Raw genomic sequence first — 23,177 nt, 5'->3', positions numbered from 1 at the left:
AGTGTGACTGTCTTTAGTTTACAGTGTGACTGTGACTCTAGTATACAGTGTAACTGTCTTTAGTTTACAGTGTGACTGTCTTTAGTTTACAGTGTGACTGGGTCTTTAGTTTACAGTGTGACTGTGCCTCTAGTTTACAGTGTGACTGTCTTTAGTTTACAGTGTGACTGGGTCTTTAGTTTACAGTGTGACTGTGCCTCTAGTTTACAGTGTGGCTGGTGTTAGATTAGTCAGGTTATCAGCCTGGAAGCAGAAATGGACCAACACCTAGTGTAACGTGTGCGTGCGCTGGGAGTCAGGAAGCAAGTTCAGGGAGTGAATCATTTAATAAACAAATTATACAAAACAAGAAACATGAACAACACACAGACATGACACTAGAACAGAAACAATTACGCCTGGGGAAGGAAACAAAGGAAGAGACATATATAGGGAAGGAACCAAAGGGAGAGACATATATAGGGAAGGAACCAAAGGGAGAGACATATATAGGGAAGGAAACAAAGGGAGAGACATATATAGGGAAGGAAACAAAGGAAGAGACATATATAGGGAAGGAACCAAAGGGAGAGACATATATAGGGAAGGAACCAAAGGGAGAGACATATATAGGGAAGGAACCAAAGGGAGAGATATATATAGGGAAGGAACGACATATATAGGGAAGGAAACAAAGGTGAGAGACATATATAGGGAAGGAAACAAAGGGAGAGACATATATAGGGAAGGAACCAAAGGGAGTGACATATATAGGGAAGGAACCAAAGGGAGAGACATATATAGGGAAGGAACCAAAGGGAGAGACATATATAGGGAAGGAAACAAAGGGAGAGACATATATAGGGAAGGAAACAAAGGGAGTGACATATATAGGGAAGGAACCAAAGGGAGAGACATATATAGGGAAGGAACCAAAGGGAGAGACATATATAGGGAAGGAACCAAAGGGAGAGACATATATAGGGAAGGAACCAAAGGGAGTGACATATATAGGGAAGGAACCAAAGGGAGAGACATATATAGGGAAGGAAACAAAGGTGAGAGACATATATAGGGAAGGAAACAAAGGGAGAGACATATATAGGGAAGGAACCAAAGGGAGTGACATATATAGGGAAGGAACCAAAGGGAGAGAAATATATAGGGAAGGAACCAAGGGGAGCGACATATATAGGGAAGGAACCAAAGGGAGTGACATATATAGGGAAGGAACCAAAGGGAGAGACATATATAGGGAAGGAAACAAAGGTGAGAGACATATATAGGGAAGGAAACAAAGGGAGAGACATATATAGGGAAGGAACCAAAGGGAGTGACATATATAGGGAAGGAACCAAAGGGAGAGAAATATATAGGGAAGGAACCAAGGGGAGCGACATATATAGGGAAGGAACCAAAGAGAGGGACATATATAGGGAAGGAACCAATGGGAGAGACATATATAGGGAAGGAACCAAAGGGAGTGACATATATAGGGAAGGAACCAAAGGGAGAGACATATATAGGGAAGGAACCAAAGGGAGTAACATAAATAGGGAAGGAACCAAAGGGAGAGACATATATAGGGAAGGAACCAAAGGGAGAGACATATATAGGGAAGGAACCAAAGAGAGGGACATATATAGGGAAGGAACCAAAGGGAGTGACATATATAGGGAAGGAACCAAAGGGAGAGACATATATAGGGAAGGAACCAAAGGGTGAGACATATATAGGGAAGGAACCAAAGGGAGAGACATATATAGGGAAGGAACCAAAGGGAGAGACATATATAGGGAAGGAAACAAAGGGAGAGACATATATAGGGAAGGAAACAATGGGAGTGACATATATAGGGAAGGAAACAAAGGGAGAGACATATATAGGGAAGGAACCAAAGGGAGAGACATATATAGGGAAGGAACCAAAGGGAGAGACATATATAGGGAAGGAACCAAAGGGAGAGACATATATAGGGAAGGAAACAAAGGGAGAGACATATATAGGGAAGGAAACAATGGGAGTGACATATATAGGGAAGGAAACAAAGGGAGAGACATATATAGGGAAGGAACCAAAGGGAGTGACATATATAGGGAAGGAACCAAAGGGAGAGACATATATAGGGAAGGAACCAAAGGGAGAGACATATATAGGGAAGGAACCAAAGGGAGAGACATATATAGGGAAGGAACCAAAGGGAGAGACATATATAGGGAAGGAACCAAAGGGAGAGACATATATAGGGAAGGAACCAAAGGGAGAGACATATATAGGGAAGGAACCAAAGGGAGTAACATAAATAGGGAAGGAACCAAAGGGAGAGACATATATAGGGAAGGAACCAAAGGGAGTGACATATATAGGGAAGGAACCAAAGGGAGAGACATATATAGGGAAGGAACCAAAGGGAGAGACATATATAGGGAAGGAACCAAAGGGAGAGACATATATAGGGAAGGAACCAAAGGGAGAGACATATATAGGGAAGGAACCAAAGGGAGAGACATATATAGGGAAGGAACCAAAGGGAGAGACATATATAGGGAAGGAACCAAAGGGAGGGACATATATAGGGAAGGAACCAAAGGGAGAGACATATATAGGGAAGGAACCAAAGGGAGAGACATATATAGGGAAGGAACCAAAGGGAGTGACATATATAGGGAAGGAACCAAAGGGAGAGACATATATAGGGAAGGAACCAAAGGGAGAGACATATATAGGGAAGGAACCAAAGGGAGAGACATATATAGGGAAGGAACCAAAGGGAGGGACATATATAGGGAAGGAACCAAAGGGAGAGACATATATAGGGAAGGAACCAAAGGGAGAGACATATATAGGGAAGGAACCAAAGGGAGAGACATATATAGGGAAGGAACCAAAGGGAGAGACATATATAGGGAAGGAACCAAAGGGAGGGACATATATAGGGAAGGAACCAAAGGGAGAGACATATATAGGGAAGGAACCAAAGGGAGAGACATATATAGGGAAGGAACCAAAGGGAGAGACATATATAGGGAAGGAACCAAAGGGAGGGACATATATAGGGAAGGAACCAAAGGGAGAGACATATATAGGGAAGGAACCAAAGGGAGAGACATATATAGGGAAGGAACCAAAGGGAGGGACATATATAGGGAAGGAACCAAAGGGAGTGACATATATAGGGAAGGAACCAAAGGGAGTGACATATATAGGGAAGGAACCAAAGGGAGTGACATATATAGGGAAGGTAATCAGGGAAGTGATGGAGTCCAGGTGAGTGTCATTATGCACTGAGGCGTGCAACGATGGTGACAGGTGTGTGCCATAACGAGCAGCTTGGTAGAGGCCGAAGAGGGAGGAGCACACCTGTCCTCCGTGCCTTAGTTTGTTGACCAATTCGCTTGCAACATTTACATTACATTTAAGTCATTTAGCAGACGCTCTTATCCAGAGCGACTTACAAATTGGTGCATTCACCTTATGACATCCAGTGGAACAGGATCATGAGTTAAATTCCAGCTGGGGGCTACCTTTACAAAATAAATGTATGCGCTCATGACTAATCGCTTTCTCTAAACATGTATGCTGAAGGGCATATATGACAATATAGCCTGGTCCTACATCTGTGCTGTCTTGCCAGCAACGACAAGAGAGTTGTCAAGACAGCACACACAGGCCTTGGACCAGGCTAGGCAACACCAAGGTTGTGGGTGCAATTATTATCAATAGTTGTTTCGGGATAGTGGATGGCTTTTCTCTTTGGTTCTGGGAGAGAGAAGAGACTCATAACAGTTAAATAAAATGGATTATAGAATAGACACAAGAAGACCTTGTCCATCTTTGTCACAATGATGTATAAGCCACTTTGTCTGATCACAGTTAATTCAGTCAATCGTTTCTTCTGGGAGTCAGAATTAATCAGGGCGAGGTTTAGCTGTGATCGGGGTGTTTGTGGGGCAGTGAAGGCCTCTTTGTTTGTAATGAAAGCATCACTGAGTAGACTGTGTTTTATTTGGGCTAGTTTGTGGGTTTTTGTTTTGGTGTGAAAAGCGGACAGTTTGGAGTAATGGGTGTTAGTTAGTGTGATTAGTGGTGTGTGTTTGGCTGACACAGCTAGGAGGACAGAAGCTTGGTTTCAAGCTAGACAGTGTTTAAAGACTCTGCAGATGTCCCTCCCCCCCTCAACTCCCTTCTCTTTAGAACACACACTCTCTCTCCCTGTGACTCCCATCTCAACGCCTGAAGGGAGAGGGAGCGATGAAGCAGAGCTTCCAACTAGCCCTCTGAGCCTGCTAATTATTAATATTGATGAGGGGATGATAGGAGAGAGAGAGAGAGAGAGAGAGAGAGAGAGAGAGAGAGAGAGAGAGAGAGAGAGAGAGAGACAGACAGACAGACAGACAGACAGACAGACAGATAGAGACAGAGAGAGAGACAGAGAGACAGATAACAGATTAGTCAGAAGTGAGCTGCTCTCTGTGTGAAGATCTGTGTGTGTGTGTGTGTGTGTGTGTGTGTGTGTGTGTGTGTGTGTGTGTGTGTGTGTGTGTGTGTGTGTGTGTGTGTGTGTGTGTGTGTGTGTGTGTGTGTGTGTGTGTGTGTGTGTAAGTGTGTGTGTGTGTGTGTGTGTGTGTGTGTGTGTGTGTGTGTGTGTGTGTGTGTGTCTTAAGACAGTCTGTGTCTACTTAATCAACTTAATCAAACTTGCAGAGAAGATTAGCGCAGCGGCGCTTAATCAATAAATCCAAATCCTTCGTTTGTGATCTAATGGATACTCAGTTTAGCAAACATCCCCATCTGTGTGTGTGTGTGTGTGTGTGTGTGTGTGTGTGTGTGTGTGTGTGTGTGTGTGTGTGTGTGTGTGTGTGTGTGTGTGTGTGTGTGTGTGTGTGTGTGTGTGTGTTACTGTCTGTGTGTGCCTGTGTGTGTGTCTGGTCATCCTTAATGTGGTCAGTGTCTATGTGGTCAGTGTCTATGTGGTCAGTCTCTATGTGGTCAGCCTCTATGTGGTCAGTCTTAGTGTGGTCAGTCTTTATGTGGTCAGTCTTAGTGTGGTCAGTCTTAGTGTGGTCAGCCTCTATGTGGTCATCCTTAATGTGGTCAGTCTATGTGTGGTCAGTCTATGTGTGGTCATCCTTAATGTGGTCAGTCTATGTGTGGTCAGTCTATGTGTGGTCAGCCTTTATGTGGTCAGTCTCTATGTGGTCAGTCTTAATGTGGTCAGTCTATGTGTGGTCAGTCTATGTGTGGTCAGCCTCTATGTGGTCAGTCTATGTGTGGTCAGTCTTTATGTGGTCAGTCTTAATGTGGTCAGTCTTAATGTGGTCAGTCTATGTGTGGTCAGCCTCTATGTGGTCAGTCTATGTGTGGTCAGTCTCTATGTGGTCAGTCTTAGTGTGGTCAGTCTTTATGTGGTCAGTCTTTGTGTGGTCAGCCTCTATGTGGTCAGTCTATGTGTGGTCAGTCTTTATGTGGTCAGTCTTTGTGTGGTCAGTCTATGTGTGGTCAGTCTCTATGTGGTCAGTCTATGTGTGGTCAGTCTCTATGTGGTCAGTCTATGTGTGGTCAGTCTCTATGTGGTCAGTCTATGTGTGGTCAGTCTCTATGTGGTCAGTCTATGTGTGGTCAGCCTTTATGTGGTCAGCCTTTATGTGGTCAGTCTATGTGTGGTCAGTCTCTATGTGGTCAGTCTATGTGTGGTCAGTCTCTATGTGGTCAGTCTATGTGTGGTCAGTCTCTATGTGGTCAGTCTATGTGTGGTCAGTCTTTATGTGGTCAGTCTCTATGTGGTCAGCCTATGTGTGGTCAGCCTCTATGTGGTCAGCCTCTATGTGGTCAGCCTCTATGTGGTCAGCCTCTATGTGGTCAGCCTCTATGTGGTCAGCCTCTATGTGGTCAGCCTCTATGTGGTCAGTCTATGTGTGGTCAGCCTCTATGTGGTCAGCCTCTATGTGGTCAGACTCTATGTGGTCAGCCTCTATGTGGTCAGCCTCTATGTGCTCAGTCTTTGTGGTCAGCCTCTATGTGGTCAGCCTCTATGTGGTCAGTCTGTGTGGTCAGTCTATGTGGTCAGCCTCTATGTGGTCAGCCTCTATGTGGTCAGCCTCTATGTGGTCAGTCTATGTGGTCAGTCTCTATGTGGTCAGTCTCTATGTGGTCAGCCTCTATGTGGTCAGTGTCTATGTGGTCAGCCTCTATGTGGTCAGCCTCTATGTGGTCAGTCTATGTGGTCAGTCTATGTGGTCAGCCTCTATGTGGTCAGCCTCTATGTGGTCAGCCTCTATGTGGTCAGCCTCTATGTGGTCAGCCTCTATGTGGTCAGCCTCTATGTGGTCAGCCTCTATGTGGTCAGCCTCTATGTGGTCAGTCTATGTGGTCAGTCTGTGTGTTGAATATAAATGTATGGAGTTGGATGGTGATGAATGTGGACAGAAATAAAAGGACAGAAATATACCTAAACGGACAGAAATATAAAAGGACAGAAATATACCTAAAAGGACAGAAATATAAAAGGACAGAAATATACCTAAACGGACAGAAATATACCGAAAAGGACAGAAATATACCGAAAAGGACAGAAATATACCTAAAAGGACAGAAATATACCTAAAAGGACAGAAATATACCTAAAATAATATAAATTTACATAATAATAGTTGTATGTCCAAATGTGATCGTCATGATTTAGTGACTGCTAAGGATTCCTTTTGATGTCCTGGGGTCTTTGAAAAGACAGACTAACTTTCTGTTTTGTCAGCTTAGACTCCATATTTTAGTGTGTTCTTAGTGTGTTCTTAGTGTGTTCTTAGTGTGTTCTTAGTGTGTTCTTAGTGTGTTCTTAGTGTGTTCTATTTTAGTGTTCTTTTGATAAATGCATTTATGTTTTGAGAAGGCTAGACACATTTTGAAAAATATTTACTGTTTTTCCAAAACCGACATTGTTCTAAAAAGTGCTCATAAACGATTGAGAAAAAGCTCTAATATTCTGTAATTAAAAAAAAAAATTATTTTTATTTTTTTTTTACAAATAAATAAATACAACAAACATGAACTCTCGTAGAAACAGCATCTCTTTGCTGTATGTTGTTGAATCTCTCTCTAGTCGTGGTTTTATGAGGTTTGAAATCTCACCGTATCAACTTTGCTGTGTGTTCCAGGTTTTCTTTTACATAGTCTATGGCTCGAGGACACTGTGCAGACACGGTGATCTGAGCTATCTGATTGGCCAGCGGTAGGTCTATAGGTGCACTTGATTGGCTATCTGGGCCTGCCGGGTAGGCTGAGTTCCGCCTCCAGACACATGAAATGGTGATCTGAGCTATCTGATTGGCCAGCGGTAGGTCTATAGGTGCACTTGATTGGCTATCTGGGCCTGCCGGGTAGGCTGAGTTCCGCCTCCAGAGACATGAAATGGTGATCTGAGCTATCTGATTGGCCAGTGAAATGGTTTAAAATGGGATCATTTTGCCTCCAGAGCTGCTGAATCCAGTGAACAGAGATGGAACCACAAGGATTTATCATCGGATGTTTTTTACAGAAATGTTTGGTGATTGATTTTGGAGATCGACCAGTTGATCACGATCGACCATTTGGTGACCACTGCTGCACACACACACACACACGCACACACGCACACACACACACACACACACACACACACACACACACACACACACACACACACACACACACACACACACACTAGAGCGTAACCTTGACATCATGACAGCTTTGTGTTAGATTATTGATTTCTCCAACCCCCTAAAATGCCTGTTTACATGAGTGCCCCGGCATATATATATGTGTGTGTGTGTGTGTGTGTGTGTGTGTGTGTGTGTGTGTGTGTGTGTGTGTGTGTGTGTGTGCGTGCGTGCGTGTGTGTGTGTGTAGAAAGTCATGCCCTTGTTGAAGGAGGCAGAACTGAGTGATTTCCCCTTAGATAAGCCAGCTACAAAGTCAGAATTGGTTATATTGCAAAAATTCATGAAAATGTACTTTTTGGTCTTAATTCAAGGTTAGGCATTAGGGTTAGGAGTGTGGTTAAGATTAAAGTCAGGGTTAAGGTTAGGGTTAAAAACAGATTGTATGACTGTGGCTGTGCCAGCTAGTGACCACACTGCAGAGCTGCCTCCAGAACAAGATTCATGACAAAAAAGGCTGAACTGCTCAGAGTTCACCATGACTTCATGGACTCTGACAGGGAGAAGGGTGTTTTTACATAATTACCCCTTCCTCCTCTCTCTCTCTCTCTCTCTCTCTCTCTCCCCCTCTCTCTCTCTCTCTCTCTCTCTCTCTCTCTCTCTCTCTCTCTCTCTCTCTCTCTCTCTCTCTCTCTCTCTCTCTCTCTCTCTCTCTCTCTCTCTCTCTCTCTCTCTCTCTCTCTCTCTCTCTCTGTCTCTCCCTCCCCTCTCTCTCTCTCTCTCTGTCTCTCCCTCCCCTCTCTCTCTCTCTCTCTCTCTCCCTCCCTCTCTCTCCCCCTCTCTCCCTCCCTCTCTCTCTCTCTCTCTCTCTCTCTCTCTCTCTTGAAATGGGATGTAGTGGATAGAACTGTGGAATTCTGGGAATGTGAAACCCCCCAGTGACGCCTCTAGCACTGCGATGCAGTGCCTTAGACCGCTGCGCCACTCAGGAGGCCCGAGCTGTTATTAGATTTTTAAAGAAACTCCCTTCAATAGAAGGACATTGTATTTTGTGTTATTGGATGAGTCACGTTGGTTAGTCAGCTGTTTGGGAGGGAAGTAAAGAGTGTGAGCTTGGTGTTGTGATTGTGAGGTCACCATCTCCCGGGAGACAACTGATGTGTGTTCTAGAACACAGGTGTGAAGTTCTCTCTCGCCACGGAAACAATCTGTGGGTGTTCCGACCGTAAACTCATGGGTGAACTTTGACTTGTAAACTCATGGGTGAACTTTGACTTGTAAACTCATGGGTGAAGTTTGACTTGTAAACTCATGGGTGAACTTTGACTTGTAAACTCATGGGTGAACTTTGACTGGTAAACTCATGGGTGAACTTTGACTAGGAATGGCTGCCTGGTATTGTGATGCAATAATTACCATGGTAATGTAGAATGTTCTATCAACTGATGCTGGATTACCATGGTAATGTAGAATGTTATATCAACTATTGCTGGATTACCATGGTAATGTAGAATGTTCTATCAACTGATGCTGGATTGCTATGGTAATGTAGAATGTTTTATCAACTGATGCTGGATTACCATGGTAATGTAGAATGTTATATCAACTGATGCTGGATTACCATGGTAATGTAGAATGTTATATCAACTGATGCTGGATTACCATGGTAATGTAGAATGTTCTATCAACTGATGCTGGAATACCATGGTAATGTAGAATGTTCTATCAACTGATGCTGGATTACCATGGTAATGTAGAATGTTATATCAACTGATGCTGGATTACCATGGTAATGTAGAATGTTATATCAACTGATGCTGGATTACCATGGTAATGTAGAATGTTCTATCAACTGATGCTGGATTGCCATGGTAATGTAGAATGTTCTATCAACTGATGCTGGATTGCCATGGTAATGTAGAATGTTCTATCAACTGATGCTGGATTGCCATGGTAATGTAGAATGTTCATTTAATATATACTAAGGGATGTGGCTCATGTAATGGAATTTATTTTTTGTAATGTCAATTGAGATGACACAACAAATCACAGCACAGATTGAAGGGTCCACTTCCTGCATTTACTTCCTAGCATGGGTACATTCAAAATGGCTGCCAGTCCATCCATTATGCCAGCATTAACTTGAATGGAGATGCCTAGCATGGGTACACTCAAAATGGCTGCCAGTCCATCCATTATGCCAGCATTAACTTGAATGGAGATGCCCTTTCTACTCATTCTTATTCTATGGTTCCCAAAGTCCTAAATTATCTCAGGATTCTCTCTCCCTCCATCCTGTGACATCTGTCTCATTCACCTCAGTTTACTCCTCTAATCTCTACCCCAACCAATTTCCTACATCTCTACCCCAACCAGTGTCCTTCATCTCTACCCCAACCAGTGTCCTTCATCTCTACCCCAACCAGTGTCCTTCATATCTACCCCCACCAGTGTCCTTCATATCTACCCCCACCAGTGTCCTTCATCTCTACCCCCACCAGTTTCCTACATCTCTACCCCCACCAGTGTCCTTCATCTCTACCCCCACCAGTGGTCTTTATCTCTACCCCCACCAGTTTCCTACATCTCTACCCCCACCAGTGTCCTTCATATCTACCCCAACCAGTGTCCTTCATATCTACCCCCACCAGTGTCCTTCATCTCTACCCCCACCAGTGTCCTTCATCTCTACCCCCACCAGTGTCCTTCATATCTACCCCCACCAGTGTCCTTCATCTCTACCCCCACCAGTGTCCTTCATATCTACCCCAACCAGTGTCCTTCATATCTACCCCCACCAGTGTCTTTCATATCTACCCCCACCAGTGTCCTTCATATCTACCCCCACCAGTGTCCTTCATCTCTACCCCAACCAGTGTCCTTCATATCTACCCCCACCAGTGTCCTTCATATCTACCCCCACCAGTGTCCTTCATATCTACCCCCACCAGTGTCCTTCATATCTACCCCAACCAGTGTCCTTCATCTCTACCCCCACCAGTGTCCTTCATATCTACCCCAACCAGTGTCCTTCATATCTACCCCAACCAGTGTCCTTCATATCTACCCCAACCAGTGTCCTTCATCTCTACCCCCACCAGTGTCCTTCATCTCTACCCCCACCAGTGTCCTTCATATCTACCCCAACCAGTGTCCTTCATATCTACCCCAACCAGTGTCCTACATATCTACCCCCACCAGTGTCCTTCATCTCTACCCCCACCAGTGTCCTTCATCTCTACCCCCACCAGTTTCTTTCATATCTACCCCCAGCAGTTTCCTTCATATCTACCCCCACCAGTGTCCTTCATATCTACCCCAACCAGTGTCCTTCATCTCTACCCCCACCAGTGTCCTTCATCTCTACCCCCACCAGTGTCCTTCATATCTACCCCCACCAGTGTCCTTCATCTCTACCCCCCACCAGTGTCCTTCATCTCTACCCCCACCAGTGTCCTTCATATCTACCCCCACCAGTGTCCTTCATCTCTACCCCCACCAGTGTCCTTCATCTCTACCCCCACCAGTGTCCTTCATATCTACCCCCACCAGTGTCCTTCATCTCTACCCCAACCAGTGTCCTTCATATCTACCCCAACCAGTGTCCTTCATATCTACCCCCAGCAGTTTCCTTCATATCTACCCCCAGCAGTTTCCTTCATATCTACCCCCACCAGTTTCCTACATCTCTACCCCAACCAGTGTCCTTCATATCTACCCCAACCAATGTCCTTCATATCTACCCCCAGCAGTTTCCTTCATATCTACCCCCAGCAGTGTCCTTCATCTCTACCCCCACCAGTGTCCTTCATATCTACCCCAACCAGTGTCCTTCATATCTACCCCCAGCAGTTTCCTTCATATCTACCCCCAGCAGTGTCCTTCATCTCTACCCCCACCAGTGTCCTTCATATCTACCCCAACCAGTGTCCTTCATATCTACCCCCAGCAGTTTCCTTCATATCTACCCCCAGCAGTGTCCTTCATATCTACCCCAACCAGTGTCTTTCATCTCTACCCCAACCAGTGTCCTTCATATCTACCCCCACCAGTGTCCTTCATCTCTACCCCCACCAGTGTCCTTCATCTCTACCCCAACCAGTGTCCTTCATCTCTACCCCCACCAGTGTCCTTCATATCTACCCCCACCAGTGTCCTTCATATCTACCCCCACCAGTGTCCATATCTACCCCCATCTCTACTCTACTGCTGTAGTTTCAGCCACATGACTCTAGGCTATATACTGTACTGTACATGGACAGTTGTGTTTCATCTTTCATTACCTGAAGTTGGTCATACATTACCTGTAGCTGGCCATACATTACCTGTAGCTGACCATGCATTACCTGTAGCTGGCCATACATTACCTGTAGCTGACCATACATTACCTGAAGCTGACCATACATTACCTGTAGCTGGCCATACATTACCTGTAGCTGACCATACATTACATGTAGCTGGCCATGCATTACCTGTAGCTGGCCATACATTACCTGTAGCTGGCCATACATTACCTGTAGCTGGCCATACATTACCTGTAGTTGGCCATACATTACTGGCCATATATTACCTGTAGCTGGCCATACATTACCTGTAGCTGGCCATACATTACAGGCCATACATTACCTGTAGCTGGCCATACATTACCTGTAGCTGGCCATACATTACCTGTAGCTGTCCATACATTACCTGTAGTTGACCATACATTACCTGTAGATGGCCATACATTACCTGTAGCTGGCCATACATTACCTGTAGCTGGCCATACATTACCTGTAGCTGACCATACATTACCTGTAGCTGGCCATACATTACTGGCCATATATTACCTGTAGCTGGCCATACATTACCTGTAGCTGGCCATACATTACCTGTAGCTGGCCATACATTACCTGTAGTTGACCATACATTACCTGTAGCTGACCATACATTACCTGTAGCTGACCATACATTATCTGCAGCTGGCCATATATTACCTGTAGCTGGCCATACATTACCTGTAGCTGGCCATACATTACCTGTAGCTGTGTGTATTAGGTGGTAGATGGTGAATGCCCAGCTGCCCCCTGACTGCCTTCTCTCCCCCTTGGGGTTTACTACTCCATTAGACCCAAATATAAATACACACACAGACACACACACGAAGTGGTCAGTTGTCATGGTAACCCCCTATATGTGGGCCGTGGAGGGGTCCCTCAGGCCTCAGCATGCTTCTCTAAGTGGCTTCACACACACACACACACACACACACACACACACACACACACACACACACACGGAACAACAAATTCAGTCAGTGTGTCCCACAGACAGCCAGGGGGCATAAGGCCATTAGACCGACCTATCACGTTAGCCCCCCCCAGGGGGTGGGACCATGCACATCCACGGTCCCATCAGACCGACCTATCACGTTAGCCATCCCCCCCCCCAGGAGGTGGGACCATGCACATCCACGGTCCCGTCAGCCCGACCTATCACGTTAGCCATCCCCCCCCCCAGGGGGTGGGACCATACACATCCACGGTCCCGTCAGCCCGACCTATCACGTTAGCCATCCCCCCCCAGGGGGTGGGACCATACACATCCACGGTCCCGTCAGCCCGACCTATCACGTTAGCCATCCCCCCCAGGGGGTGGGACCATGCACATCCACGGTCCCGTCAGACCGACCTATCACGTTAGCCATCCCCCCCCAGGGGTGGGACCATACACATCCACGGTCCCGTCAGCCCGACCTATCACGTTAGCCATCCCCCCCCAGGGGGTGGGACCATACACATCCACGGTCCCGTCAGCCCGACCTATCACGTTAGCCATCCCCCCCCCAGGGGGTGGGACCATACACATCCACGGTCCCGTCAGCCCAGCCAGACAATTCATTAATTTGATCTCCACTGTAAAAAAGCATCGACCCATTATTTCCCATTGCTTCTAGCATAACGTTTGTTTTTTCAAAGGGGGTGGGAGGGGTCGGAGGGTCGGAGGGGCGGAGGGGGTTGTAGAAACGTTGCCATCTTTGCATAATTGTCTAAATATTGAAATTTGATCTCCACTGTCCTATGGAGAGTTAACGTGTCGGGGCGAGACGGACATCTTTTCTGAGCCAGTCGAAATATTGAATCAGCGTAACTTTTATGGCTCTAATCAAAGAAATGGCAGTATCATTATTATGATACTGATATTATCAGTATTATGGCTGTATCAGTAGAGAAACGGGTCAAACGACATGACATGCAGCTGCTTTTGCTGTTATTCTATCTGCACAGTTTGTCCTAACTGTGTTAGCCGTAGTTGGATAACTAGCATGCAACAAACGACTGGGTCACGTCTATAGATATAGAACAAAAGACTGGGTCACGTCTATAGATATAGAACAAAAAGACTGGGTCACGTTTATAGATATAGAACAAAAGACTGGGTCACGTCTATAGATATAGAACAAAAAGACTGGGTCACGTCTATAGATATAGAACAAAAAGACTGGGTCACGTCTATAGATATAGAACAAAAAAACGCCTATGGTAACCTAACTGATTGTCACGAACGTTGGTTGAATTAATGGACAAAGCGTGCGTAGAGTTCTACATGTTTTAATAAATTAAACTCACCAAAAACAATACCGAACAAACGAAACGTGAAGTAAATGCAGTGTTCACAGGCACTACGCAAAAACAAGATCCCACAAACAACAGGCGGGAAAAGGCTGCCTAAATATGATCCCCAATCAGAGACAACATTATATGTGACACAGGGATCTGAGTGTCGATCTGGAATCTGGCTTTTCCTCTGTGCTACTCCCCATCTCCTCTCCTCTTCTCTCCTCTCCTCTTCTCTCCTCTTCTCTCGTCTCCTCTTCTCTCCACTCCTCCTCATCTCTCCTCTTCTCTCCATCTCTCCTAATCTCTCCATCTCTCCTCTCCATCTCTTCTCTCCATCTCTCCTCTCCATCTCTCCTCTTCTCTCCATCTCTCCATCTCCCTTCTCCTCTCCTCTCCATCTCTCCTCTCCATCTCTCCTCTCCTCTCCATCTCTCCTCTCCATCTCTCCTCTCCTCTCCTCTCCATCTCTCCTCTCCATCTCTCCTCTCCATCTCTCCTCTCCTCTCCTCTCCATCTCTCCTCTCCTCTCCATCTCTCCTCTCCTCTCCATCTCTCCTCTCCTCTCCATCTCTCCTCTCCATCTCTCCTCTCCATCTCCCCTCTCCTCTCCATCTCTCCTCGCCTCTCCATCTCTCCTCTCCATCTCTCCTCTCCTCTCCATCTCTCCATCTCTCCTCTCCATCTCTCCTCTCCTCTCCATCTCTCCTCTCCATCTCTCCTCTCCATCTCTCCTCTCCTCTCCATCTCTCCTCTCCTCTCCATCTCTCCTCTCCATCTCTCCTCTCCATCTCTCCATCTCTCCTCTCCTCTCCATCTCTCCTCTCCATCTCTCCTCTCCATCTCCCCTCTCCTCTCCATCTCTCCTCGCCTCTCCATCTCTCCTCTCCATCTCTCCATCTCTCCTCTCCATCTCTCCTCTCCTCTCCATCTCTCCTCTCCATCTCTCCTCTCCTATCCCTCTCTCCATCTCTCCTCTCCTCTCCATCTCTCCATCTCTCCTCTCCATCTCTCCTCTCCTCTCCATCTCTCCTCTCCATCTCTCCTCTCCTCTCCATCTCTCCTCTCCATCTCTCCTCTCCATCTCTCCATCTCTCCTCTCCATCTCTCCATCTCTCCTCTCCTCTCCATCTCTCCTCTCCATCTCTCCTCTTCTCTCCATCTCTCCTCTCCATCTCTCCTCTCCTCTCCATCTCTCGTCTCCATCTCTCCTCTCAACCTCTCCTCTCCTCCTCTCCTCTCCTCTCCTCTCCTCTCCTCTCCTCTCCTCTCCTCTCCTCTCCTCTCCTCTCCAACTCCATCTCTTCCCTGATCGTAGATCTGTATGATGCTGACCTGTCTGTTTGTCTTGTGTTTCTGCAGGGCTGGCATCAATGAGGTGGAGACGGATGTGGTGGAGATCGAAGCTAAACTAGATAAGGTACTGGAATAACGTCTCTGTCTCTGTCCCTGACCCTGTCCCTGTCCCTGAACCTGTCCCTGACCATGTCTCTGTCCCTGACCCTGACCACGTATCTGTCCCTGACCATGTCTCTGTCCCTGACCCTGACCATGTATCTGTCCCTGTCTCTGTCCCTGACCCTGTCCCTGACCATGTCTCTGTCCCTGACCATGTCTCTGTCCCTGTCTCTGTCCCTGACCATGTCTCTGTCCCTGACCATGTCTCTGTCCCTGACCATGTCTCTGTCTCTGTCCCTGACCATGTCTCTGTCCCTGACCATGTCTCTGTCCCTGACCATGTCCCTGTCTCTGTCCCTGTCCCTGTCTCTGTCCCTGACCATGTCTCTGTCCCTGTCCCTGACCATGTCTCTGTCCCTGACCATGTCTCTGTCCCTGTCCCTGACCATGTCTTTGTCCCTGACCATGTCTCTGTCCCTGACCATGTCTCTGTCCCTGACCATGTCTTTGTCCCTGACCATGTCTCTGTCCCTGACCATGTCTCTGTCCCTGACCATGTCTCTGTCCCTGACCATGTCTCTGTCCCCGACCATGTCTCTGTCCCTGACCATGTCTCTGTCTCTGTCCCTGACCATGTCTCTGTCCCTGACCATGTCTCTGTCTCTGTCCCTGACCATGTCTCTGTCCCCGACCATGTCTCTGTCCCTGACCATGTCTCTGTCCCTGACCATGTCTCTGTCTCTGTCCCTGACCATGTCTCTGTCTCTGTCCCTGACCATGTCTCTGTCCCTGACCATGTCCCTGTCTCTGTCCCTGTCCCTGTCTCTGTCCCTGACCATGTCTCTGTCCCTGACCATGTCTTTGTCCCTGACCATGTCTCTGCCCGTGACCATGTTTCTGACCATGTCTCTGTCCTTGTCCCTGACCATGTCTCTGTCCCTGACCATGTCTCTGTCTCTGTCCCTGACCATGTCTCTGTCCCTGACCATGTCTCTGTCCCTGACCATGTCTCTGTCCCTGACCATGTCTCTGTCTCTGTCCCTGACCATGTCTCTGTCCCTGACCATGTCCCTGTCCCTGACCATGTCTCTGTCTCTGTGCCTGACCATGTCTCTGTCCCTGACCATGTCTCTGTCTCTGTCCCTGACCATGTCCCTGTCCCTGACCATGTCTCTGTCCCTGACCATGTCTCTGTCTCTGTCCTTGACCATGTCTCTGTCCCTGACCATGTCCCTGTCCCTGACCATGTCTCTGTCTCTGTCCCTGACCATGTCTCTGTCCCTGACCATGTCTCTGTCCCTGACCATGTCTCTGTCCCTGTCCCTGACCATGTCTCTGCCCCTGACCATGTCTCTGTCTCTGTCCCTGACCATGTCTCTGCCCCTGACCATGTCTCTGTCCCTGACCATGTCCCTGTCCCTGACCATGTCTCTGTCTCTGTCCCTGACCATGTCTCTGTCTCTGTCCCTGACCATGTCTCTGTCCCTGACCATGTCTCTGTCCCTGACCATGTCCCTGTCCCTGACCATGTCTCTGTCCCTGACCATGTCTCTGTCCCTGACCATGTCTCTGTCCCTGACCCTGTCCCTGTCCATGTCTCTGTCTCTGTCCCTGACCATGTCTCTGTCCCTGACCATGTCCCTGTCCCTGACCATGTCTCTGTCTCTGTCCCTGACCATGTCTCTGTCCCTGACCATGTCTCTGTCCCTGACCATGTCTCTGTCTCTGTCCCTGACCATGTCTTTGTCCCTGACCATGTCTCTGTCCCTGACCATGTCTCTGTCCCTGACCATGTCTTTGTCCCTGACCATGTCTCTGTCCCTGACCCTGTCCCTGACCATGTCTCTGTCTCTGTCCCTGACCATGTCTCTGTCTCTGTCCCTGACCATGTCTCTGTCCCTGACCATGTCCCTGTCCCTGACCATGTCTCTGTCCCTGACCATGTCTTTGTCCCTGACCATGTCCCTGTCCCTGACCATGTCTCTGTCCCTGACCATGTCTCTGTCCCTGACCATGTCCCTGTCCCTGACCATGTCTCTGTCCCTGACCATGTCTCTGTCCCTGACCATGTCTTTGTCCCTGACCATGTCTCTGTCCCTGACCATGTCTCTGTCTCTGTCCCTGACCATGTCTCTGTCCCTGACCATGTCTCTGTCCCTGACCATGTCCCTGTCCCTGACCATGTCTCTGTCCCTGTCCCTGTCCCTGACCATGTCTCTGTCCCTGACCATGTCCCTGTCCCTGACCATGTCTCTGTCTCTGTCCCTGACCATGTCTCTGTCCCTGACCATGTCTTTGTCCCTGACCATGTCTCTGTCCCTGACCATGTCTTTGTCCCTGACCATGTCTCTGTCCCTGACCATGTCTCTGTCTCTGTCCCTGACCATGTCTTTGTCCCTGACCATGTCTCTGTCCCTGACCATGTCTCTGTCCCTGACCCTGTCCCTGACCATGTCTCTGTCTCTGTCCCTGACCATGTCTCTGTCTCTGTCCCTGACCATGTCTCTGTCCCTGTCCCTGACCATGTCTCTGTCCCTGACCATGTCTTTGTCCCTGACCATGTCCCTGTCCCTGACCATGTCTCTGTCCCTGACCATGTCTCTGTCCCTGACCATGTCTCTGTCCCTGACCATGTCTTTGTCCCTGACCATGTCTCTGTCCCTGACCATGTCTCTGTCTTTGTCCCTGACCATGTCTCTGTCCCTGACCATGTCTCTGTCTCTGTCCCTGACCATGTCTTTGTCCCTGACCATGTCTCTGTCCCTGACCATGTCCCTGTCCCTGACCATGTCTCTGTCTCTGTCCCTGACCATGTCTCTGTCCCTGACCATGTCTTTGTCCCTGACCATGTCTCTGTCCCTGACCATGTCTCTGTCCCTGACCATGTCCCTGTCCCTGACCATGTCTTTGTCCCTGACCATGTCTCTGTCCCTGACCATGTCTCTGTCCCTGTCCCTGACCATGTCTCTGTCCCTGACCATGTCTCTGTCCCTGACCATGTCTCTGTCCCTGACCATGTCTCTGTCCCTGACCATGTCCCTGTCCCTGACCATGTCTCTGTCCCTGACCATGTCTCTGTCCCTGACCATGTCTCTGTCCCTGACCATGTCCCTGTCCCTGACCATGTCCCTGACCATGTCTCTGTCCCTGACCATGTCTCTGTCCCTGACCATGTCTCTGTCCCTGACCATGTCTCTGTCCCTGTCCCTGACCATGTCTCTGCCCCTGACCATGTCTCTGTCTCTGTCCCTGACCATGTCTCTGCCCCTGACCATGTCTCTGTCCCTGACCATGTCCCTGTCCCTGACCATGTCTCTGTCCCTGACCATGTCTCTGCCCCTGACCATGTCTCTGTCCCTGACCATGTCCCTGTCCCTGACCATGTCTCTGTCTCTGTCCCTGACCATGTCTCTGTCCCTGACCATGTCTCTGTCCCTGACCCTGTCCCTGACCATGTCTCTGTCTCTGTCCCTGACCATGTCTCTGTCCCTGACCATGTCCCTGTCCCTGACCATGTCTCTGTCTCTGTCCCTGACCATGTCTCTGTCCCTGACCATGTCTTTGTCCCTGACCATGTCCCTGTCCCTGACCATGTCTCTGTCTCTGTCCCTGACCATGTCTTTGTCCCTGACCATGTCTCTGTCCCTGACCATGTCTCTGTCTCTGTCCCTGACCATGTCTTTGTCCCTGACCATGTCTCTGTCCCTGACCATGTCTCTGTCCCTGACCATGTCTCTGTCCCTGACCCTGTCCCTGACCATGTCTCTGTCTCTGTCCCTGACCATGTCTCTGTCCCTGACCATGTCTCTGTCCCTGACCATGTCCCTGACCATGTCTCTGTCCCTGACCATGTCTCTGTCCCTGACCATGTCTTTGTCCCTGACCATGTCTCTGTCCCTGACCATGTCTCTGTCCCTGACCATGTCCCTGTCCCTGACCATGTCTTTGTCCCTGACCATGTCTCTGTCCCTGACCATGTCTCTGTCTTTGTCCCTGACCATGTCTCTGTCCCTGACCATGTCTCTGTCTCTGTCCCTGACCATGTCTCTGTCCCTGACCATGTCTCTGTCTTTGTCCCTGACCATGTCTCTGTCCCTGACCATGTCTCTGTCTCTGTCCCTGACCATGTCTCTGTCCCTGACCATGTCTCTGTCCCTGACCATGTCTCTGTCCCTGACCATGTCCCTGTCCCTGAGCATGTCTCTGTCTCCGTGACTGACCATGTCTCTGTCCCTGACCATGTCTTTGTCCCTGACCATGTCCCTGTCCCTGACCATGTCTCTATCTCTGTCTCTGACCATGTCTTTGTCCCTGACCATGTCTCTGTCCCTGACCATGTCTCTGTCTCTGTCCCTGACCATGTCTTTGTCCCTGACCATGTCTCTGTCCCTGACCATGTCTCTGTCCCTGACCATGTCTCTGTCCCTGACCCTGTCCCTGACCATGTCTCTGTCTCTGTCCCTGACCATGTCTCTGTCCCTGACCATGTCTCTGTCCCTGACCATGTCTCTGTCCCTGACCATGTCCCTGACCATGTCTCTGTCCCTGACCATGTCTTTGTCCCTGACCATGTCCCTGTCCCTGACCATGTCTCTGTCCCTGACCATGTCTCTGTCCCTGACCATGTCTCTGTCCCTGACCATGTCTCTGTCCCTGACCATGTCTTTGTCCCTGACCATGTCTCTGTCCCTGACCATGTCTCTGTCTTTGTCCCTGACCATGTCTCTGTCCCTGACCATGTCTCTGTCTCTGTCCCTGACCATGTCTCTGTCCCTGACCATGTCTCTGTCTTTGTCCCTGACCATGTCTCTGTCCCTGACCATGTCTCTGTCTCTGTCCCTGACCCTGTCTCTGTCCCTGACAACACATTTACTACACAACACATTGACAACACAACACATTGACAACACAACACATTTACCACACAACACATTTACAACACAACACATTGACAACACAACACATTGACAACACAACACATTTACTACACAACACATTTACAACACAACACATTTACTACACAACACATTTACTACACAACACATTTACAACACAACACATTTACAACACAACACATTGACAACACAACACATTTACAACACAACACAACACATTTACAACACAACACATTTACAACACAACACATTGACAACACAACACATTGACAACACAACACATTGACAACACAACACATTTACAACACAACACATTTACTACACAACACAACACATTTACAACACAACACATTTACAACACAACACATTTACAACACAACACATTTACAACACAACACATTTACAACACAACACATTTACAACACAACACATTGACAACACAACACATTTACCACACAACACATTGACAACACGACACATCGACACTGGGTTTGAGCCATACCTGAATACCCTCTCAATACTTTTAAACGGCCCACTCAAACTGAATAACCCAAACCTATATTTCTCTCTCTCTCTCTCTCTCTCTCTCTCTCTCTCTCTCTCTCTCTCTCTCTCTCTCTCTCCTTCTCCTAGCTGGTGAAGTTATGTAGCGGTATGATCGAAGCGGGCAGGGCGTACGTAAGCGCCAACAAACTGTTTGTCACCGGCATCAAAGACTTGTCTCACCAGTGCAAGAAAGAAGAAATGATCTCTGTAAGTACCCTGCTACTACACAAATATTACAGCCACATGACGTCACAACACAATCAGAACGATTTCACGCCGGGAAGATTTAAAAAAATATATATAAATATATTTATATATAAATGTCAACAGATGGTATGATAGAACAGTGATTCCCAAACTGTGGGGCGCGTCCCCTTAGGGTCGGCAGACGGGGTCGCGGGGGTCTCAATTTACCGTTGCTAGTTGTATAAATAGTAGAATGTACAAGGTGCAATTTCTAAATTGGCTCGTGCATCCATCAGTTCCTCTTGTCATTAGAGAGATATTTATTACTTGTCAGAAATCTACAGATCAATGACCGCCCATTGGGGTTTGTCAAAAGGCACGTAAAGGACTCTCAGACCATGAGAAACAAGATTCTCTGGTCTGATGAAACCAAGATTGAAGTTAGAGGGGAGTTAGAGTGGAGTTGGAGTGGTTGTAGAGTGGAGGTAGAGTGGAGGTGGAGTTAGAGTGGAGGTAGAGTGGAGTTAGAGGAGTGGAGTTAGAGTTAGAGTGGAGGTGGAGTTAGAGTGGAGGTAGAGTGGAGGTAGAGTTGAGTTCGAGTGGAGGTAGAGTGGAGTTAGAGTGGAGGAAGAGTAGAGTTCGAGTGGAGGTAGTTAGAGTTAGAGTGGAGGTAGAGTAGAGTTAGAGTGGAGGTAGAATAGAGTTAGAGTTAGAGGAATGGAGTTAGAGTGGAGGTGGACTGGAGTTAGAGTGGAGGTAGAGTAGAGTTAGAGTGGAGGTAGAGTGGAGGTAGAGTAGAGTGGAGGTAGAGTAGAGTTAGAGTGAAGGTAGAGTTAGAGTGGACGTAGAGTTAGAGTGGGGGTCGAGGAGTGGAGTTAGAGTGGAGGTGGAGTGGAGTTAGAGTGGAGGTAAAGTTAGAGTGGAGTTAGAGTAGAGTTAGAGTGGAGGTAGAGTGGAGTTAGAGTTAGAGGAGTGTTTAGAGTGGAGGTGGAGTGGAGTTAGAGTGAAGGTAGAGTTAGAGTGGACGTAGAGTAGAGTTAGAATGGAGGTAGAGGAGTGGAGTTAGAGTGGAGGTGGAGTGGAGGTGGAGTGGAGGTAGAGTGGAGTTAGAGTGGAGGTAGAGTAGAGTTAGAGTGGAGGTAGAGTTAGAGTGGAGTTAGAGTGCAGGTAGAGTTAGAGTGGAGTTAGAGTGGAGGTGGAGTTCGAGTGGAGGTAGAGTAGAGTTAGAATGGAGGTAGAGGAGTGGAGTTAGAGTGGAGGTGGAGTGGAGGTGGAGTGGAGGTAGAGTGGAGTTAGAGTGGAGGTAGAGTAGAGTTAGAGTGGAGGTAGAGTTAGAGTGGAGTTAGAGTGCAGGTAGAATTAGAGTGGAGGTAGAGTTAGAGTGGAGTTAGAGTGGAGGTGGAGTTAGAGTGGAGGTAGAGTAGAGTCAGTGGAGGTAGAGTAGAGTTAGAGTGGAGGTAGAGTGGAGGTAGAGTTAGAGTGGAGGTAGAGTTAGAGTGGAGTTAGAGTAGAGTTAGAGTGGAGTTAGAGTGGAGGTAGAATTAGAGTGGGGGTAGAGGGGAGGTAGAGTAGAGTTAGAGTGGAGTTAGAGTGGAGGTGGAGTTAGAGTGGAGGTGGAGTAGAGTAGAGTTAGAGTAGAGTAGAGTTAGAGTGGAGGTAGAGTGGAGTTAGAGTAGAGTTTGAGTGGAGTTAGAGTGTAGTTAGAGTTAGAGTGTAGTTAGAGTCAGAGTGTAGTTAGAGTTAGAGTGGAGGTAGAGTTAGAGTGGAGGTAGAGTGGAGTTAAAGTGGAGGTAGAGTGGAGGTAGAGTGGAGTTAGAGTGGAGGAAGAGTAGAGTTAGAGTGGAGGTAGAGTTAGAGTGGAGGTAGAGTAGTTAGAGTGGAGGTAGAATAGAGTTGAGGTAGAGGTAGAGTGGAGGTAGAGTGGAGGTAGAGTTAGAGTGGAG

General features: G+C 47.8%; 1 protein-coding gene across 1 annotated transcript in view; it reads left to right on the top strand.

Annotated features, from left to right (window-relative positions):
- The window catches only part of LOC118378133 (arf-GAP with coiled-coil, ANK repeat and PH domain-containing protein 3-like), a 116,585-nt gene that overhangs the window by 8,809 nt on the left and 84,599 nt on the right, over positions 1 to 23,177 (top strand). Inside the window, exons 3-5 of the mRNA XM_052474580.1 lie at positions 5,768 to 5,957; positions 15,528 to 15,629; positions 21,136 to 21,255. Of these exons, the coding sequence (XP_052330540.1) occupies positions 5,768 to 5,957; positions 15,528 to 15,629; positions 21,136 to 21,255 (412 nt within the window). The remainder of the gene's footprint in view (positions 1 to 5,767; positions 5,958 to 15,527; positions 15,630 to 21,135; positions 21,256 to 23,177) is intronic.

Source organism: Oncorhynchus keta, chromosome 21, assembly GCF_023373465.1.
Source record: "Oncorhynchus keta strain PuntledgeMale-10-30-2019 chromosome 21, Oket_V2, whole genome shotgun sequence".
NCBI classification, from domain to species: Eukaryota; Metazoa; Chordata; class Actinopteri; order Salmoniformes; family Salmonidae; genus Oncorhynchus; species Oncorhynchus keta.
The sequence above is the reverse complement of the archived record's forward strand: the minus strand, read 5'-3'. Positions and strand labels throughout refer to the sequence as shown.